General features: G+C 37.2%; 1 protein-coding gene across 2 annotated transcripts; it reads right to left on the bottom strand.

Moving 5' to 3' along the window:
- Positions 1 to 2,422: 2,422 nt before the first annotated feature.
- LOC113299781 (probable sulfate transporter 3.5) lies at positions 2,423 to 6,233 on the bottom strand. Of its 2 annotated transcripts, XM_026548868.1 has the most exons (12): positions 5,814 to 6,233; positions 5,280 to 5,487; positions 5,017 to 5,188; positions 4,862 to 4,927; positions 4,372 to 4,485; positions 4,162 to 4,278; positions 3,951 to 4,077; positions 3,578 to 3,864; positions 3,276 to 3,466; positions 3,106 to 3,188; positions 2,858 to 3,004; positions 2,423 to 2,678 (listed from the first exon to the last, which is right to left on the bottom strand). In XM_026548868.1, exons 1-12 carry the CDS (start codon positions 6,151 to 6,153, stop codon positions 2,674 to 2,676), a joined length of 1,857 nt encoding a protein of 618 aa, XP_026404653.1. In that variant the 5' UTR covers positions 6,154 to 6,233; the 3' UTR covers positions 2,423 to 2,673. The 2 variants fall into 2 exon arrangements, with proteins under 2 accessions (XP_026404653.1, XP_026404652.1); XM_026548867.1 differs by having other exon boundaries at positions 2,423 to 3,004.
- Between the last annotated feature and the right edge of the window lie 7,876 nt (positions 6,234 to 14,109).

The raw sequence follows: 14,109 nt of genomic DNA, 5'->3' as shown, positions 1-14,109 counted from the left end.
TTGTTCTACTGGGAAAACTCCATTTGAGATTGTGTACTCTAAAGTACCTAATCATACTCTTGATTTGGTAGCCTTACCCACCACACAGAGTACAAACACTGCAGCCGACTCTTTTGTAGACAAAGCAACTGAATTACATAATGAAGTAAAATCTAAACTGGAGAAGTCCAATTCGAAATATAAAGAGGATGCTGATAAACACAAGAGGTTTAAAACCTTCAAGGAAGGGGAGCTCGTGATGATACATCTAAGAAAAGAGAGATTTCCAGTGGGTACTTATAACAAAACCAAGATGAAGAAATATGGTCCTTTCAAGGTTTTAAAGAAGATCAATGATAATGCTTATGTTATTGATCTACCAAATGATTGGAATATCTCCAACACATTTAATGTTCAAGAGATTTTTACGTTTCATGGTGACAATGAACTTCTGGTTTGTTTGGACAACTCGAGGACGAGCTTTACTATAGAAGGGGGGACTGATGCAGGGCATACTACAATTCCAGAAGATTCCGCTTAGAGGTTTGGCTTCCATGGTTTCCTAGTTTCAGTCTTTCTTATTTTTAGGATTCTTTTAGATTTCCTTTTAGTTTTCTGTTTCCTAGTTTAGTTATTCTTCAAACCTATATAAAGGCTAGATTAAGTCTTGTAAGAGCTATCTATTACTCAATCAAATTATTAAACACAAAACTTATCTTTCTCTTCTTGCTTGAATTCTCTTCTCTTCTTGCTTATAGAAATCTAGTATTGCTTTCTTTTACCTTGTTCCACATTACTAATGCGGTTTGGTTAACAAGAATGTTGAAGTATCTTCATCATGAACAAAAGGCTCCTACTCAAATAGTGTGTGATAACAAATCAACTATTGCACTTACGAAAAATCCTGTTTTTCATGGGAAAAGTAAGCATATTGACATCAAATATCATTATATCCGAGAACTAATCAACAACAAAGAGATAACTGTTGAGTACTGTCAAAGAAATTAGCAAGTAGCTGACATATTCACAAAACCTTTGAAGGGTGAAACATTTGTTTACTTAAGAGGAAAACTGGGAATGATGGGATTTCATAGTCCCGGCTTGAGGGAGGCTGTTGGAAGTTAGGTTCAATCGAGATTATTGAAGCTGCAAAAAGTTTGGAAACCAAGTTTACTTGGTTATTAAGTTTGAGAGTTTGTCTAGAATATTCTAGAAGTTTTCCAAGCTATACTTGGAATCTATATTTGTTATTTTATTTAGTAGTTTGATTATCTAGGAAGTTCGTTATTTTTGGAATTCTGATTGCCTTTGAACTAGTATAAATAGGCTATATGGCTTGATAGTTTTGTATGCGCATCAGAAGAGTTTATTGTTTTTAATAGATTCTTGTTTGGCAAATTTCTTTGTGTGTTCATATCTTCTTTTAGTTTAATCTTCTTGTCAGATCCTACAGAAAAGGAAAGCTACTACTCTTGGAGATTTGGTTTCTTTTGTTTATCTTTCGGCATGTAAGATTTATCTTAAAACATTATGGGATTGAGCTTGGAATTGGAGGAATAGATATAAAGTTATGTAAGATTAATCACATCTAGCACATTTAATTGAAGTCATAACAACCAGTAAATAGTTCAACAGAAGTTTTAACAAACACAACAACACAAAGAGAGAGAAATTTTATGCTGCAGTTTGCTCCAAATTGTGTCGGTTAGCAATTTCTGAAATCCCAGCAGCTAAGTCAGGATGTGTATTCGCGGCATAAGTAACTTGCTCCTCTAGACTATTCTTCGAAGAAGATTTGCGACCTCAAGATTCAGAGTTGTATTTCTTCTCATCTTTTCAATGTTGTCCGTGGTTAAGAGCTTTGGTATTCCAAAGCTGATTCCAAAAGGAGCAATGTAAGATTTATCCCGCACATGATGGGATTGAGCTTGGAATTGGAGGAATGTATATAAAGTTATGTAAGATTTATCACATCTAGCACATTTAATTGAAGTCATAACAACCAGTAAATAGTTCAACAGAAGTTTTAACAAACATAACAACACAAAGAGAGAGAAATTGTATGCTTCAGTTTGCTCCAAATTGTATCGGTTAGCAATTTCTGAAATCCCAGCAGCTAAGTCAGGATGTGTATTCATGACATAAGTAACTTGCTCCTCTAGACTACTCTTCGAAGAAGATTTGCGACCTCAGGATTCAGAGTTGTATTTTTTTTTCATGTTTTCAATGTTGTCCGTGGTTAAGGACTTTGGTATTCCAGAGCTGATTCCAAAAGGAGCAATGTCACAGTGACCGCATATCCTTGTAGTGAGAGAAGGAAAACTAGGAGTCTTCTTTATGTGATTCACACCTGAATGGTTGCGATTAGCATGGTGTATAACTTCTGTACAACCCAAGTTACCCAACTACATGTCAGTGGGCCCTAATTTAAAATAGTCAAGTGTGACCGAGTTGAATTATATTTGACCTCTTAACCACTCCTCTGTATGTTCTTAAATGTACACAAAAAGTCACAAGTCAAGCCTACTCACGGCTGTGCAGTTCTATTGCACACTTAACTAGGAATAAGTTGATTTACACACGACTACAACTGAATTTGAAATCCATAATTACTAACCTCAATCATCTCTAACGATGAAATAATTACACACAGCTTTAAGCTGAAGTAGGCAGAACATCGGCGGGTAGGCAAGTTCAGCCTGACGTGATAATCATATAGCGATACAGAAAAACAAAGACAGTTTTAGCATCATATTTTTGTCCTATACAATAACTTCACTAGTCTCTACTTTACTATCTACTCCTTTTTTCGAACTTCTAAGCGTGAAACGACAGGCTTCGACTGCATCATTGATTGACAAGAATATTGAATCCTTACCTATTGTGTCGACAAGCTTCGATAACATTAGCTTCTCCATCACTTCCATCTTCGGATTGGCTACTAACACGTTGATTCCTTTTCTTTCTATACTCTTCAGAACTTCAGTCAACATTCCGATGCCAGTTATATCGATAGCACTAACTCCTACAAATAACAAAAATTTAATTTAGCGACCACCAGGAGGAGAATCAATTCATATTACTCTTACTGGAATTAAATATATCACCAATTCAAAAGTTCATTACCTCCCATGTCTAGAATAATATGTTCGATGTCAGCAGACTTGGAGTCACTTATGCTTTGTTCATGGTCCATCCACCTCGAAATCCTAGTAACAATTTCGAAGATAAAGATAAGAAACTGTGGTTTATGTACATGCGAGGAAAGCAACTATGTTATTTACATCAAAATTTACCTTTCTCGTACGTATGTACAATTAGCGAAGTAAATGGGGGATCCCAACTGTAGAATTAATACTCCAGGAACCTTTTCCACAGAAGGATACTGCTCAATATCACGGTACATTGCTGAGTTTGACACATTCCCAAGATTGGATATTGGAGGCCTAGCAACGCATAAAAGTGCTCTGATGATGGATAATCCTATCTAAAAAAGCAACCAAGTAAAAATGAAGAAAAAGAATTCATTAGATAAAAGACACCCTTTTATACTGCACTTGCTATGTAAGTTTTGAAGTTTTCTAGAGAAAACAATTACCGATATCATAAGGCCGACGTCCATACTAAGAAAGATAACTCCTAAGTATGCGGACATGCAAATGCAAAAATCATATTTATCGACTTTGTAAATGTGATATGCCTCTTCATATTCGATTAGTCCAAGCATAGCAGCCATGATGATTGCAGAAAGAGTGACAAGAGGAGTGTAACCGAAGGCAGGAGCGATAAATAATAATGTTAACATCATGCAAACTGCCATGACAACGTTAGACATTGCTGTCTTACATCCCGCACTATAATTCACAGCAGTTTTCGAAAATGGCCCTGAAAAACAAAGAACCATATTAGCCAAATTTCTATTGTTATTCGCAACATCCAATGCAACTGTGAACTATGAAATGATAGCATACCAGTGGTCAAATAGCAAGAGGTGAATGAGCCGACAAGATTCATCATCCCAAAAGCTACCATCTCTTTATTCCCATCTATTTGATTATGTTTCATTGTGGCGAAACTTCTTGCTATTGCAATACCTTCCTGTATATGCATGCATATGGACAGTTAAAAAAATGATATCCACAAAATTCTGGATAATATGGAATTGATCATGGTAGAACTTACAGCTAAAGCAAGAAATCCTGTCATGATACCGGCTTTTATGGTGTAGGGTAGATATTCAGGATCAAAGTTCAAGAATTGAATTGAAGAAGGGTTTATTCCTTTTTTCAAATGACCAACCTGCAACACATAATGCGACACTTAATTAACAGGAAATTGGGAAGTTTCTTTGGTTTTGAAAAGTATAATGAACATAGTTGGATTGTAGATTACAATTTGAATTCCATGCCTATCTGCATGAGCAAAATATGCAACTAAGCATCCAATAACCACAGTCACCATGGGCGCTAGAGCTGATACCCAGTATAAACTTGGCTTCTTCTTTTTCTGTACACAACAAATAAATATTTTTTTCAGTTTCATTCTAATTTAAAGAAAAGAAAAATATTATCAAAATACAAAATTCTTGCCGACCCGACACAAAACCTTGTAATAAAAAGCCGTTTGTTTGTTTTTCTTTTGGGGAAAGTGAGCCATGTTGGGACCTATTATATGTCATGCATCCAGCCAAAAAGGAACCATCTTATAGAATGATGGTTGAGGCCTGAGGGAGTCCAATTATGTAGTCATGATGTCATAATGATGTATTTATCAATATCGAAAATATATAAATAAATCCAGTGTAATAAATAACAACCAAGTTACTAACTGCTCTAACTTCAAATTTCAAAATGCGCCAAGATAATCTCAACAAAGAGCTTACCACATGCTTTGTGGCGAGGAGGAAAACAAGGAAACAAACTCCAGCAAGAGCACTTTGCCACCTCCACTGCCAAGGAAAACAAAATATTATTACAAGAAATTTTTCGTCATTTGCCTTGTTATATTCCAACATGAAAATTAAAATTAAAAACTTACATGATGTGTTTGGCTAAAAACTGAGTGCAATACAGAGATAACATCAGTTTTACTGGTAAAATGTGTTAGTCCAAACATCCCCTTCAGTTGTTGAAAACATATTATGGTTGCTGCTCCACTCATAAACCCAACGATTGTTGAATGCGATAAGAAATCCACCAGTATTCCTAACCTGCAGAGATCAATCATGTGTTATCTCTGCTTTATGAACATACATGGATTTCTTTCTTTTTGCTTAATCTAAAAATGTCAGTAAAATTTACCTAAAAAATCCCAATGCGAATTGGAAAACTCCAGTGAAGAATGTGGCGGTGAAAACCAAATGAAGATATAAAGTTGGATTATCTTTGGGTGAAACTGCTTGCTCTATGATTGAACCAAGAAGTACTGATGCTGATGCTATTGTTCCTACAGCAATATCTTTCGAACTTCCAAATACTGCGTAAACTAATGGCGGGATAAAACTTGAATCTGCATGAGAGAGAAAAAAAAGAAGAGTTAGACAGCTTCTAATCTCTATGTTCATCTATTTAGCCGCTGCCAGTATTTCTTACATATTTTTCTTAATTTTTATTCTCTATTTTTATCCAAAATTTGCAATATATTGTAAATACATAAATCACTTTAGGGGCAAAAAAAAATTAAAAAATAAAAAAAAATGCATAATGAGTAAATAAGGATGCATGTAAAATAGGATGCATGTAAAATGTAAAAAAAAAAAAAAACTGATAATAATATTTTGAAAATGCAGAAAAATTATTCTGAAAGTAAACAAAAGAAAGAAAAGTTGTACGTACAGAGGCCGAGGATTGGAGGTAGATTAGCAAGCTTGGCATAACTGATTCCTTGAGGAACAGCGAGACAAGCAATGGTGATTCCTGCTAGCAAATCATACCGAAACAATTTGAAACTATATTGCGGTAACCATTCGAACACAGGTAAGAAATATTGTACTGTTTTTTTCGCCTTACGGTACGCTGAAGTTTCGTTCTTGAATTGTCGAAATGGATCATCAGGGAAGAATGTTTCTTTAAGATCTGATTTAACAGTTGTTGAAAAACTTCTTGGGTTTGAGAAGTTCACCTTGTGAACAAGATTTTCACGAGATGTTGATGATGATGATGATGAGTCTGTCATGGCTTTAATTAGATAGAGGAGAGACAGTGAGAAAGAAAGTTTTTATTTTCTTCCAAATGTTTGTGAAATCAGTTATGTTGTTCCTGTATTTATAATGCTAATAAAGGTATAATGTACAGAGGAAATTAGCAATAATCTTAGTTAAACTGTTCTGTCTTAAGATAAGATAAGTGTGGTTAAATTAGAATTTATTAATTTTAGTAAATACTTTACATAATTACGTGTCTTTGATATCAACGCATTAACCCTACAATAGGAAAGGTGTAAATGAAGGCCATGGTTGGTGGTAAAAGTAAATAAGTTGGCAATCGTCATAGATCTATTGGTAGTTAAACTCACTTGATTAACAAATATCATTTAATTTAAGTGGATTGGTTTCTAAGATTATACATTCTGAAATAGGTTCTCGAGATAAGAAGATTTATATAAAGTCTTAAATATGATGCACAAATTTCATTTCTTGCTTTGTTGAAGTTCTAGTTATAGAAAGTGGTAAAATATGTGTTTGGCCCCTTACAAATTGAAGCAATACCAAGTGCATGTTGCCATGTTATTCTTTCATCCAGTGGGTGCCGTCTTTTTGTAGGCATCCTAACTTCAAATTATGTCATGGATGCTAACACCCAACGACTCTTACGTGCATAAGCTTGAAAAGCGAATGCTATGTTCCAGAGGGTCGATTATTGGCAAGACTAGCACCTAGGCCTACTACTGATAACCCCTTGTGCAAGCGGGTATATCAAGTTTAGGTCGTATATAGTCCACAAAAAAGTAGACAAGGTTTGGCGCATTATGAATTTGCAGAAAATGAGCTAATCCATAAGATAGATGTATATTAAGGCAGCGATGAGAGTAGTCCTATTCAAAAGGATATGAAATTAGCATCTTAGTTAAGTAAATTATTAGTCAAACAAGCTGCAACTCAAACAATCTATCACAGAATGTCGGTTAGGGGGTGACCATAATTTTTAATTAGCTGGTGTTACTCCCCAGTCCTACTCCTGTTAGTCTACTAGGCAGTGACTCGATATCTAGGATTTGTAACCGAAAGTTTTCATTGTGACCCAAATATTGCCGCTTGATCTAATGTGATTAGCAATCAGAAATTTACATCTTGGCCTACACACAATCTTCTGCCTTAAAGCAGGATAAGCATCTGGCCCAAGATTTTCTGGAACTTCTTTACTTGGCCAAGAAAAAATAAAAAATTATCCTGTAACCTTAATCCTCTGATTATGACACAAAATCTGATAACACGATTCAACATAGGTTCCATAACCTCCGTGTCGTAAAATCTGCATAATTGCTAGCCAAAACATATTCTTGATCGAATAGACATAAATGTCTGTTTTTTATGAAATTATTCAACATGTCTTTTATGAATATTTACATCACAGAAATGAAAAACCAAGTCGGTATCTAAACAAAACAATATCCAAGTGGAAAGATAAAGTGGTCGGCAGCCAAGGACTATAATATATCCAATCCAAATCCTGGTTAAGAAATCGCTTTTGCGTGAGTCTGTTATTTGCTAGCTTATACACTGCTGCATTTGCACTTTTTCGCTGCCTTTTCCTTATCTTTTGAAGAAGAAAATTTTCCTTTCTTTTTCCTAAATGGCCCATACAACTACCACCTTTTTCCATGCCCACGTATATATCTACTAAGCTAATCATCATTTTTCTTCTAGGAGAGGCATATACAACCTACTAGCAAGACAATGTTGATTATTTTGCCATCCCAAACGCATGTGGCATGTCGATCCCCTTTTAAAACATGGGTTAGTAGAATTATTTCCCACCTGTCTACTTTCGAAATCGACCTCACATAGTATTAGCACTCACAAGAGGTAAATCGGAAACAGTCACAACGGTAGTCTACGGTCTACCTCATGGTAATTAAAGTCATTAAATTCTATCATTTTCGAGCCAAAAACAACCAAACAGTGCACATGTCTTTGGACAAAAAATTAGATCCTAAAAAACAAAGACATTCTAAAACAGTGTAGTAATGTTCGTCAGGTTCTTTCATGATGCGCACTTCCTATGCGATATTTGTACACTGCGTTGTGTGGACATGCATCAGAGTACGTGCATATGTTTCTTAGCTGCCATTTAGAAAACTAACCAATCACGTGGCCTGGCCATGATCTCATTTAGTTTTCAATTTGCCACCATTAGAACACTTGTGGCTCTCTTTGTATCTCTGTTAGGCTTTTCCATGTATAATGCTACCGCCTGGTGTGGATTCCAACAAGATATCTGCCTAGTCTGGAGTAACTGGTTGTTGACTTCCAATTGGTTCACCAATAACCTGGGGACAGTGCCCCTGCAACCCCACTAATCGTGGAAGGCCCCAACTCCACGTACTCGTGACAGCAAACTTACCTATTGATGTTTATCTTGAAACACCTCCACCAATCGGCACTGTAAAGCCAAGGAAAATGTGGGACATATTCAACCTTTCTGAAGGATATTTCGTTAATCCTTCATTCTTTCACATTTTGCAAGAGTTTTAGCTTTATAGGTACATTCGAACCCTATTTATCACATGGATAAATGTGGTTTAGGCAACTAATAGGAAACAGAGATACTGAATCCAGACTTTCTCCAGAGAAATTCAACAGGAGCCATTATAAAAAGAGTGCTGCAAGATCTTAGTGACGACAGGCACTCAAGAATGTAGACACACTTTAGCAAGAAAATATTCCGCATAAAGCACAAGTGGGACTCCCTTCCTCCCAATGGAATGTATTTTCAAGGAGGCCAACAGAAAGTGTCATCATTTTATGATTAAAGAATTCGCAGAAGATCTAACATCCAGTATGAGATCCGATGCCAGTTTTGGCCTGCCTCCAAAGTCCAAATACGTTCTCTTGTATGTGTTTTCGGAGAAATAACAATTACTTAACAAAGACTCTAGACTAACATCAGATAAAATAAGTTCAAATGAGCTTTTTTGATCCATGTTTACCACTAATGGCAATCTACAAGACCTCCATTACCTCTAATTAAACATGATTAAGTGGGGATTTAGACACCATTAGTACCAACACAACTAGTAAAAGTTGAATTTAGCTCTTTCAATAAAAGGCTAGGGTTGCTTCAAAACTATAGAAAGATGTTGTCCTTTACTGTTAAGATTAGTATTTATTTGGCTTTAGACAATTTGGAGAAGTCAAAATTAAACAGTCCTCATCTTTATGATATTCTAATCTTTAGTGTGTGTGTACAATTGTGGTGTTACAGGTCCATGCAAGTTGTCATTAATATTGTCCTGTATATGTTGCAAATGCCTTCCTTAGTGGGCTGGTTTAAGTGGGTGGAACTGTATCAGGTGAAAGTGTAACATGGATGAAAGACATCCCGTGAGTGGAGCTGCGCCGAGTTTCTACTGAGCCTCCACAACGAGAGGTTCTGCCGAGGGGATATTTTTTGGTTCTACTGAAATAGATTGCCTAACCAAACGTTCAAGTTGGGCATAGGTTAGATGGCTACTAGTAAGGCTTAGTCTAATGGTATTCCAAGATCCAGGATTTGGAGGAAAAAGCGTGGTCTAATGGGTCACTGTTAGCCTGATTCCCAATTGATCCAAGCGATTGCTTGGATCTAATCTTGGTGCAATACAGGCACGCCATTAGAAATGGCGCACCCAAAAAGTGCTATACGCCATTATAAAAGGCGTGATGTAGCATATTCGAAAATTTTGTTCCCTCGTACGTCGTTAGAAAAGGCGCGGCACGGTATTTCAAAAGGCGTCCACTGGTAACGCTAATTACAAATGGTGCGTCGTATTTATATTTATTTGACCTTTTTTCTCTAACACACCCGATTACACCCGCAGGTTATACGACAAACTATGTGCGTATACTTTCTATCAGGTTCCTACATCGGTTTACACTGTAATGTTAAACGACGATTTATTTACGTATACTTTCTCATATCCCAATTTAGTAGTTGAAAGCATTCAGACCACTCAATTTAAGCCGTTATCATTAAGTCATCTACACACTGTTTTTCACCACAACTTCGGATAAAAATCTCGTTATCCTTATCAACACATTGTAACAGCAAGATTCTGTAAAAGGGGATTTCATTTATAAATAATAACAATTATTTCCTATAAATACACTCCATCAACCACTCAAAGAAATACACCATAAAATTAGTGGCGATCCTTCTTGTCTACCCGATTAAAAATGGATTCTAATCGCAAGGGAAAACAAATTGTGTGTGTAGAAGCAAACCAAATTTGTCCGCTATGTTTCCTTGATGACCATTCAGCCATGCAATGCCCTTGGATGTATTCCAAGTGCCTGCAAAAGGGTTGTGCTGGCATCAAATTGTTACTAGAATCGGGACCTGGACAGAGTAGGTACCTTCGTTGTCAATTCGACAATTGTCGTGAAGAAGCTCAGTGGTTGGAGGATGCAATCAAGTCCAGAGATGATAAAAAGATTAACGAACTTTGCACATTACGTATGAACAACCCCCATATGAAAACATCAACCAAAATCATATTGTCAACATCATATTCACCCATGTAATCTTCCACACATTATATATGCCAACTTCAACTACAATCAATCAAATAACGCCATTGGAGGATTCAACTTCAATCAATCAAATAATTTGCGTTTCACCTAAATTAACCCAAATATCCAAAACCCTAATTTCAAAGGAATAATTTTCAAATCAATTAAAACTTTGTGCTACTATTCCATGACAACATAAGCAATTCAATCCCACGATTATGAGTAACTATCATGAACAACAAATAAAGAAAATCAATCAAAATTAAAATTTGTTACCTAGATTTGATTTGTTGATGAAAATCAACAAAAATACCACCCAAAGCTTCCCCTTACCGGCTGGAACAAACCCTATTGAGATTATACCTAAACACCCACCAATTTGTTACGACACACCATTGAATCTTCTTAACCCGTTTCTTATTTTTTGTTGAAAGAACTAAACATACAGAAGAGAAGAGGAGAAGAGAAGAAGAGTCGCTGCGTGTTTCAGGATTTAACCCTGACACGCCATTACAAATGGCGTGTGGACCGGTCAACGAAGTCAATAGGCCATTCCTAATGGCGCGTGCTCTTATTTCAATGATACGCATTTCTAATGGCGTGCCGCGCCAATTCTAAAGGCGTTCCAATGCCGGATCCTGGGTTACCACTGCGGCTAGGCAAAGCGTTTTGCTGATGTGGTTCAAGGATTCAACTTGAATCCTGGAGGACCATTAGACCCAGTCAGTCTAAGGAATTTCATTTGATAATATCCTGCCCTTTTTGACAACATAGTGCAATAATTTAGTTAGAGAAATTAGGTAGGATGAAACTTCATAAATAGGCTTGGTTTGGGATACCTTAACTGTTAGTTACAAAGACCAATTAATGCACTGTGTTACTGTTAGATAAAGAATGATTTTTTAGGGACCATGGTTTTTTGAGGGGACCATGATTTTATTAGGCCACCTTCCTGGTGTGAAAATGGGGTTGCACACAAAACTTGCAAGTATACAAGGCCAAGTTTTATAGTATAGGGATGAGTAGGGGTTTGTCCACAGGGAGTGGGAGCATACAAGAAGTTTTCCTAAGCTAGCAATGGAGACAAGGCACTATGGCAGTGAGCAGTGATGGATGAAGGCAGTGAATAGCACTAAAACAGTTAGCAAAGCAAAGCAATTAACACAAGATGGCAGCACAGCAAAGATTAAATGGCAATGGATGTAAAATAACAATAGCAGGGAACCAAGGCTGTAAGCCAAGGGCAGGGGGAGTTTGTGCACTGATTTCAGTGCACAACAATTTCAAAATGCAAGAAAAACAGGCAAACAGGCAAGGAGATAAACTGAACAAGGAGCAAAATAGAACTGAATTTAAGTGACTGCAAAGGATTTGTGGCTAAGCTAAGGCTTATGATCCACCTTGTGTCCTAATCAAACAGCATATTTCTAGGTTGAGTTGAAAATCCTATGCATACATCTAGAATGGGAGGAAAACTAATTTTCTCCCTAGTTTGCCCCTAGCATTGACTGTCTTTTGACAGAACAATCAATCACAGGCACTATGAGCATTAATCTCTTCCCAATGCTCAAGCAAAACAGGGCAAGGAGTTAACTATCCTAGCAACTTATCATTTGACAGTGCACAAGGCTTCACTGAGCCTCAGCCTAATGCTGTTTAGCTCATGCTAAACATGTTACTCACACAAGCATTCATCATACAAAATAATTCAACCACAACACACAACATTCAAAAAGAAACAACTGTGATAAAGGAACTGAATTTGAAATGGTAAGGAGAATTTCTTCAAAATGTCTACTGGCTAGTCCATAGATGATTTCTACAACACCCATAACATCAATTTATAGTTTTACAGAACCCTCAATTTCTACAAACCCTAATTGGAAAATCCCCAAATCAGCAGGATTAGGGTTTCGAGAAATAATAAAATTAACTCACCCTCTGATACAAATAGACTCGACCCATGCTTGTACTTCTTCTCCTCTGCTAATCCTCTACTCGAACGCTTCTCCAATTTCCTTCTTCTCTCCACTGTGAAACCCTAGCTATGTTTGTCTTCTTGGTAGCATCAAAAATTAATGCTAAGAACAAGACAGACACGACTAGGGAAGAGGTAGGTGATGGTGGTGGTGTCCTTGTGGTCGATGGTGGAGATGGAGACGGCGGAGCAGACATGGCAGTGTCTGCCATGGTCGGGGGAAGAGGAGAAATTTGGGGGAAGTGAGTTTTGGGGAAGAAGAAGGTGGGTGTTTGTTTTGGGTCGATGGGTTTGATGGCTAAGGTGTTGAGCGGAATCATCTGAAGTTGATGCGCAGCGAGGAGATCCGTCGGATGTGAAGATGGTAGGTGGATCCAACGGCGATACGGAGGTAAGCGTGGAGCGACGGTCGGATGAAGGGATGTAGCAAAACGGACGACCCAAGATGGAGATGGGCGTTGCGATGTAAAGCGGGGGCTTCGGAGTTTGATGTGCGATGATGGAGCGACCGTAGGATGCTGAGATGCTTCGATCTGACGGCTGAAATCCGAGACGAGCTTGGATAGTGGAAATGTGTTTGAGTAAGGGTTTTGGGCCTTGGGTATGCCAAGCCCATATCTTCTTTAAGGACAATTCTTCTTCTTCAAGCCCACTTCTAGCCTTTTGGTCTTGTGCACAACATTCTTCGCGGCTTCCTTGTGTAATTCCTCCCGGCTTTTCACTACTTTTCTGCTCTTTTCCGCTCTGCTATTCATCCAAACTTTATTTATTACCAAAAAATGCAAAATTAAGTAAGAAAAATATTTATTCTTGAAAACAATGAAAATACAGAATATGGGATAAAATGTAGAATTAATGCACAAAAGATGAGTTAAATGCCAACAAAAAGGGATAAATATATACAATATTTGGCACTCATCAAATACCCCCAAACCTGAATTTTACTTGTCCTCAAGTAAAACAAAACTAAGGAAATCCTACCTATACCACTGTCGCTGGTCTCTCGAATGCATTTAGCGTATGCACTAAGCCTTTTAAACCACTAAGTGTCCCTAGTGGACGAGTTGAAGTCTCGTGAAGGTTTGCTTAGAACGTACCTACAAAGTTCTAGGTCAAAATATAAGCTCAGATTCCATCAAATGTGACATGTGCAAGTCAGTTAAGCTCACAGCAAAATGGAGATGTCAATCTAGCTATCGAAGGCACAATCCTAGCACTGATAACAAATAAAGACATGTGATAAGAGTGTAAAGTGTATCTACACATGTGTAAAGAAAGATCGAAGTTATGACTAGACTACTAATCACCAAGAGATAGTTTCTCAGGCTAAGAACCAAGGTCGAAATCTAGCTAGCTGTCCGGACTTTACGAGAATTGTGAATGAGTTGGAGGTATTTCACAATTACTCGCGTTGTACATCAATGGCATACACCCTCCTTGCTTA

The sequence above is a fragment of the Papaver somniferum genome, chromosome 7 (assembly GCF_003573695.1).
Source record: "Papaver somniferum cultivar HN1 chromosome 7, ASM357369v1, whole genome shotgun sequence".
Classification (NCBI taxonomy): domain Eukaryota; kingdom Viridiplantae; phylum Streptophyta; class Magnoliopsida; order Ranunculales; family Papaveraceae; genus Papaver; species Papaver somniferum.
The sequence above is the reverse complement of the archived record's forward strand: the minus strand, read 5'-3'. Positions and strand labels throughout refer to the sequence as shown.

Bases quoted from the DNA above. Each gene is read 5' to 3' on its own strand.
- LOC113299781 (XM_026548867.1), bottom strand. From the start codon at position 6,153: ATGACAGACTCATCATCATCATCATCAACATCTCGTGAAAATCTTGTT. The intron at 5,189-5,279 runs GTAAATTTTACT...TGATCTCTGCAG, and splicing joins TTCGCATTGGGATTTTTTAG to GTTAGGAATACTGGTGGATT. The intron at 3,865-3,950 runs GTATGCTATCAT...TTTGTTTTTCAG, and splicing joins CTCTTGCTATTTGACCACTG to GGCCATTTTCGAAAACTGCT.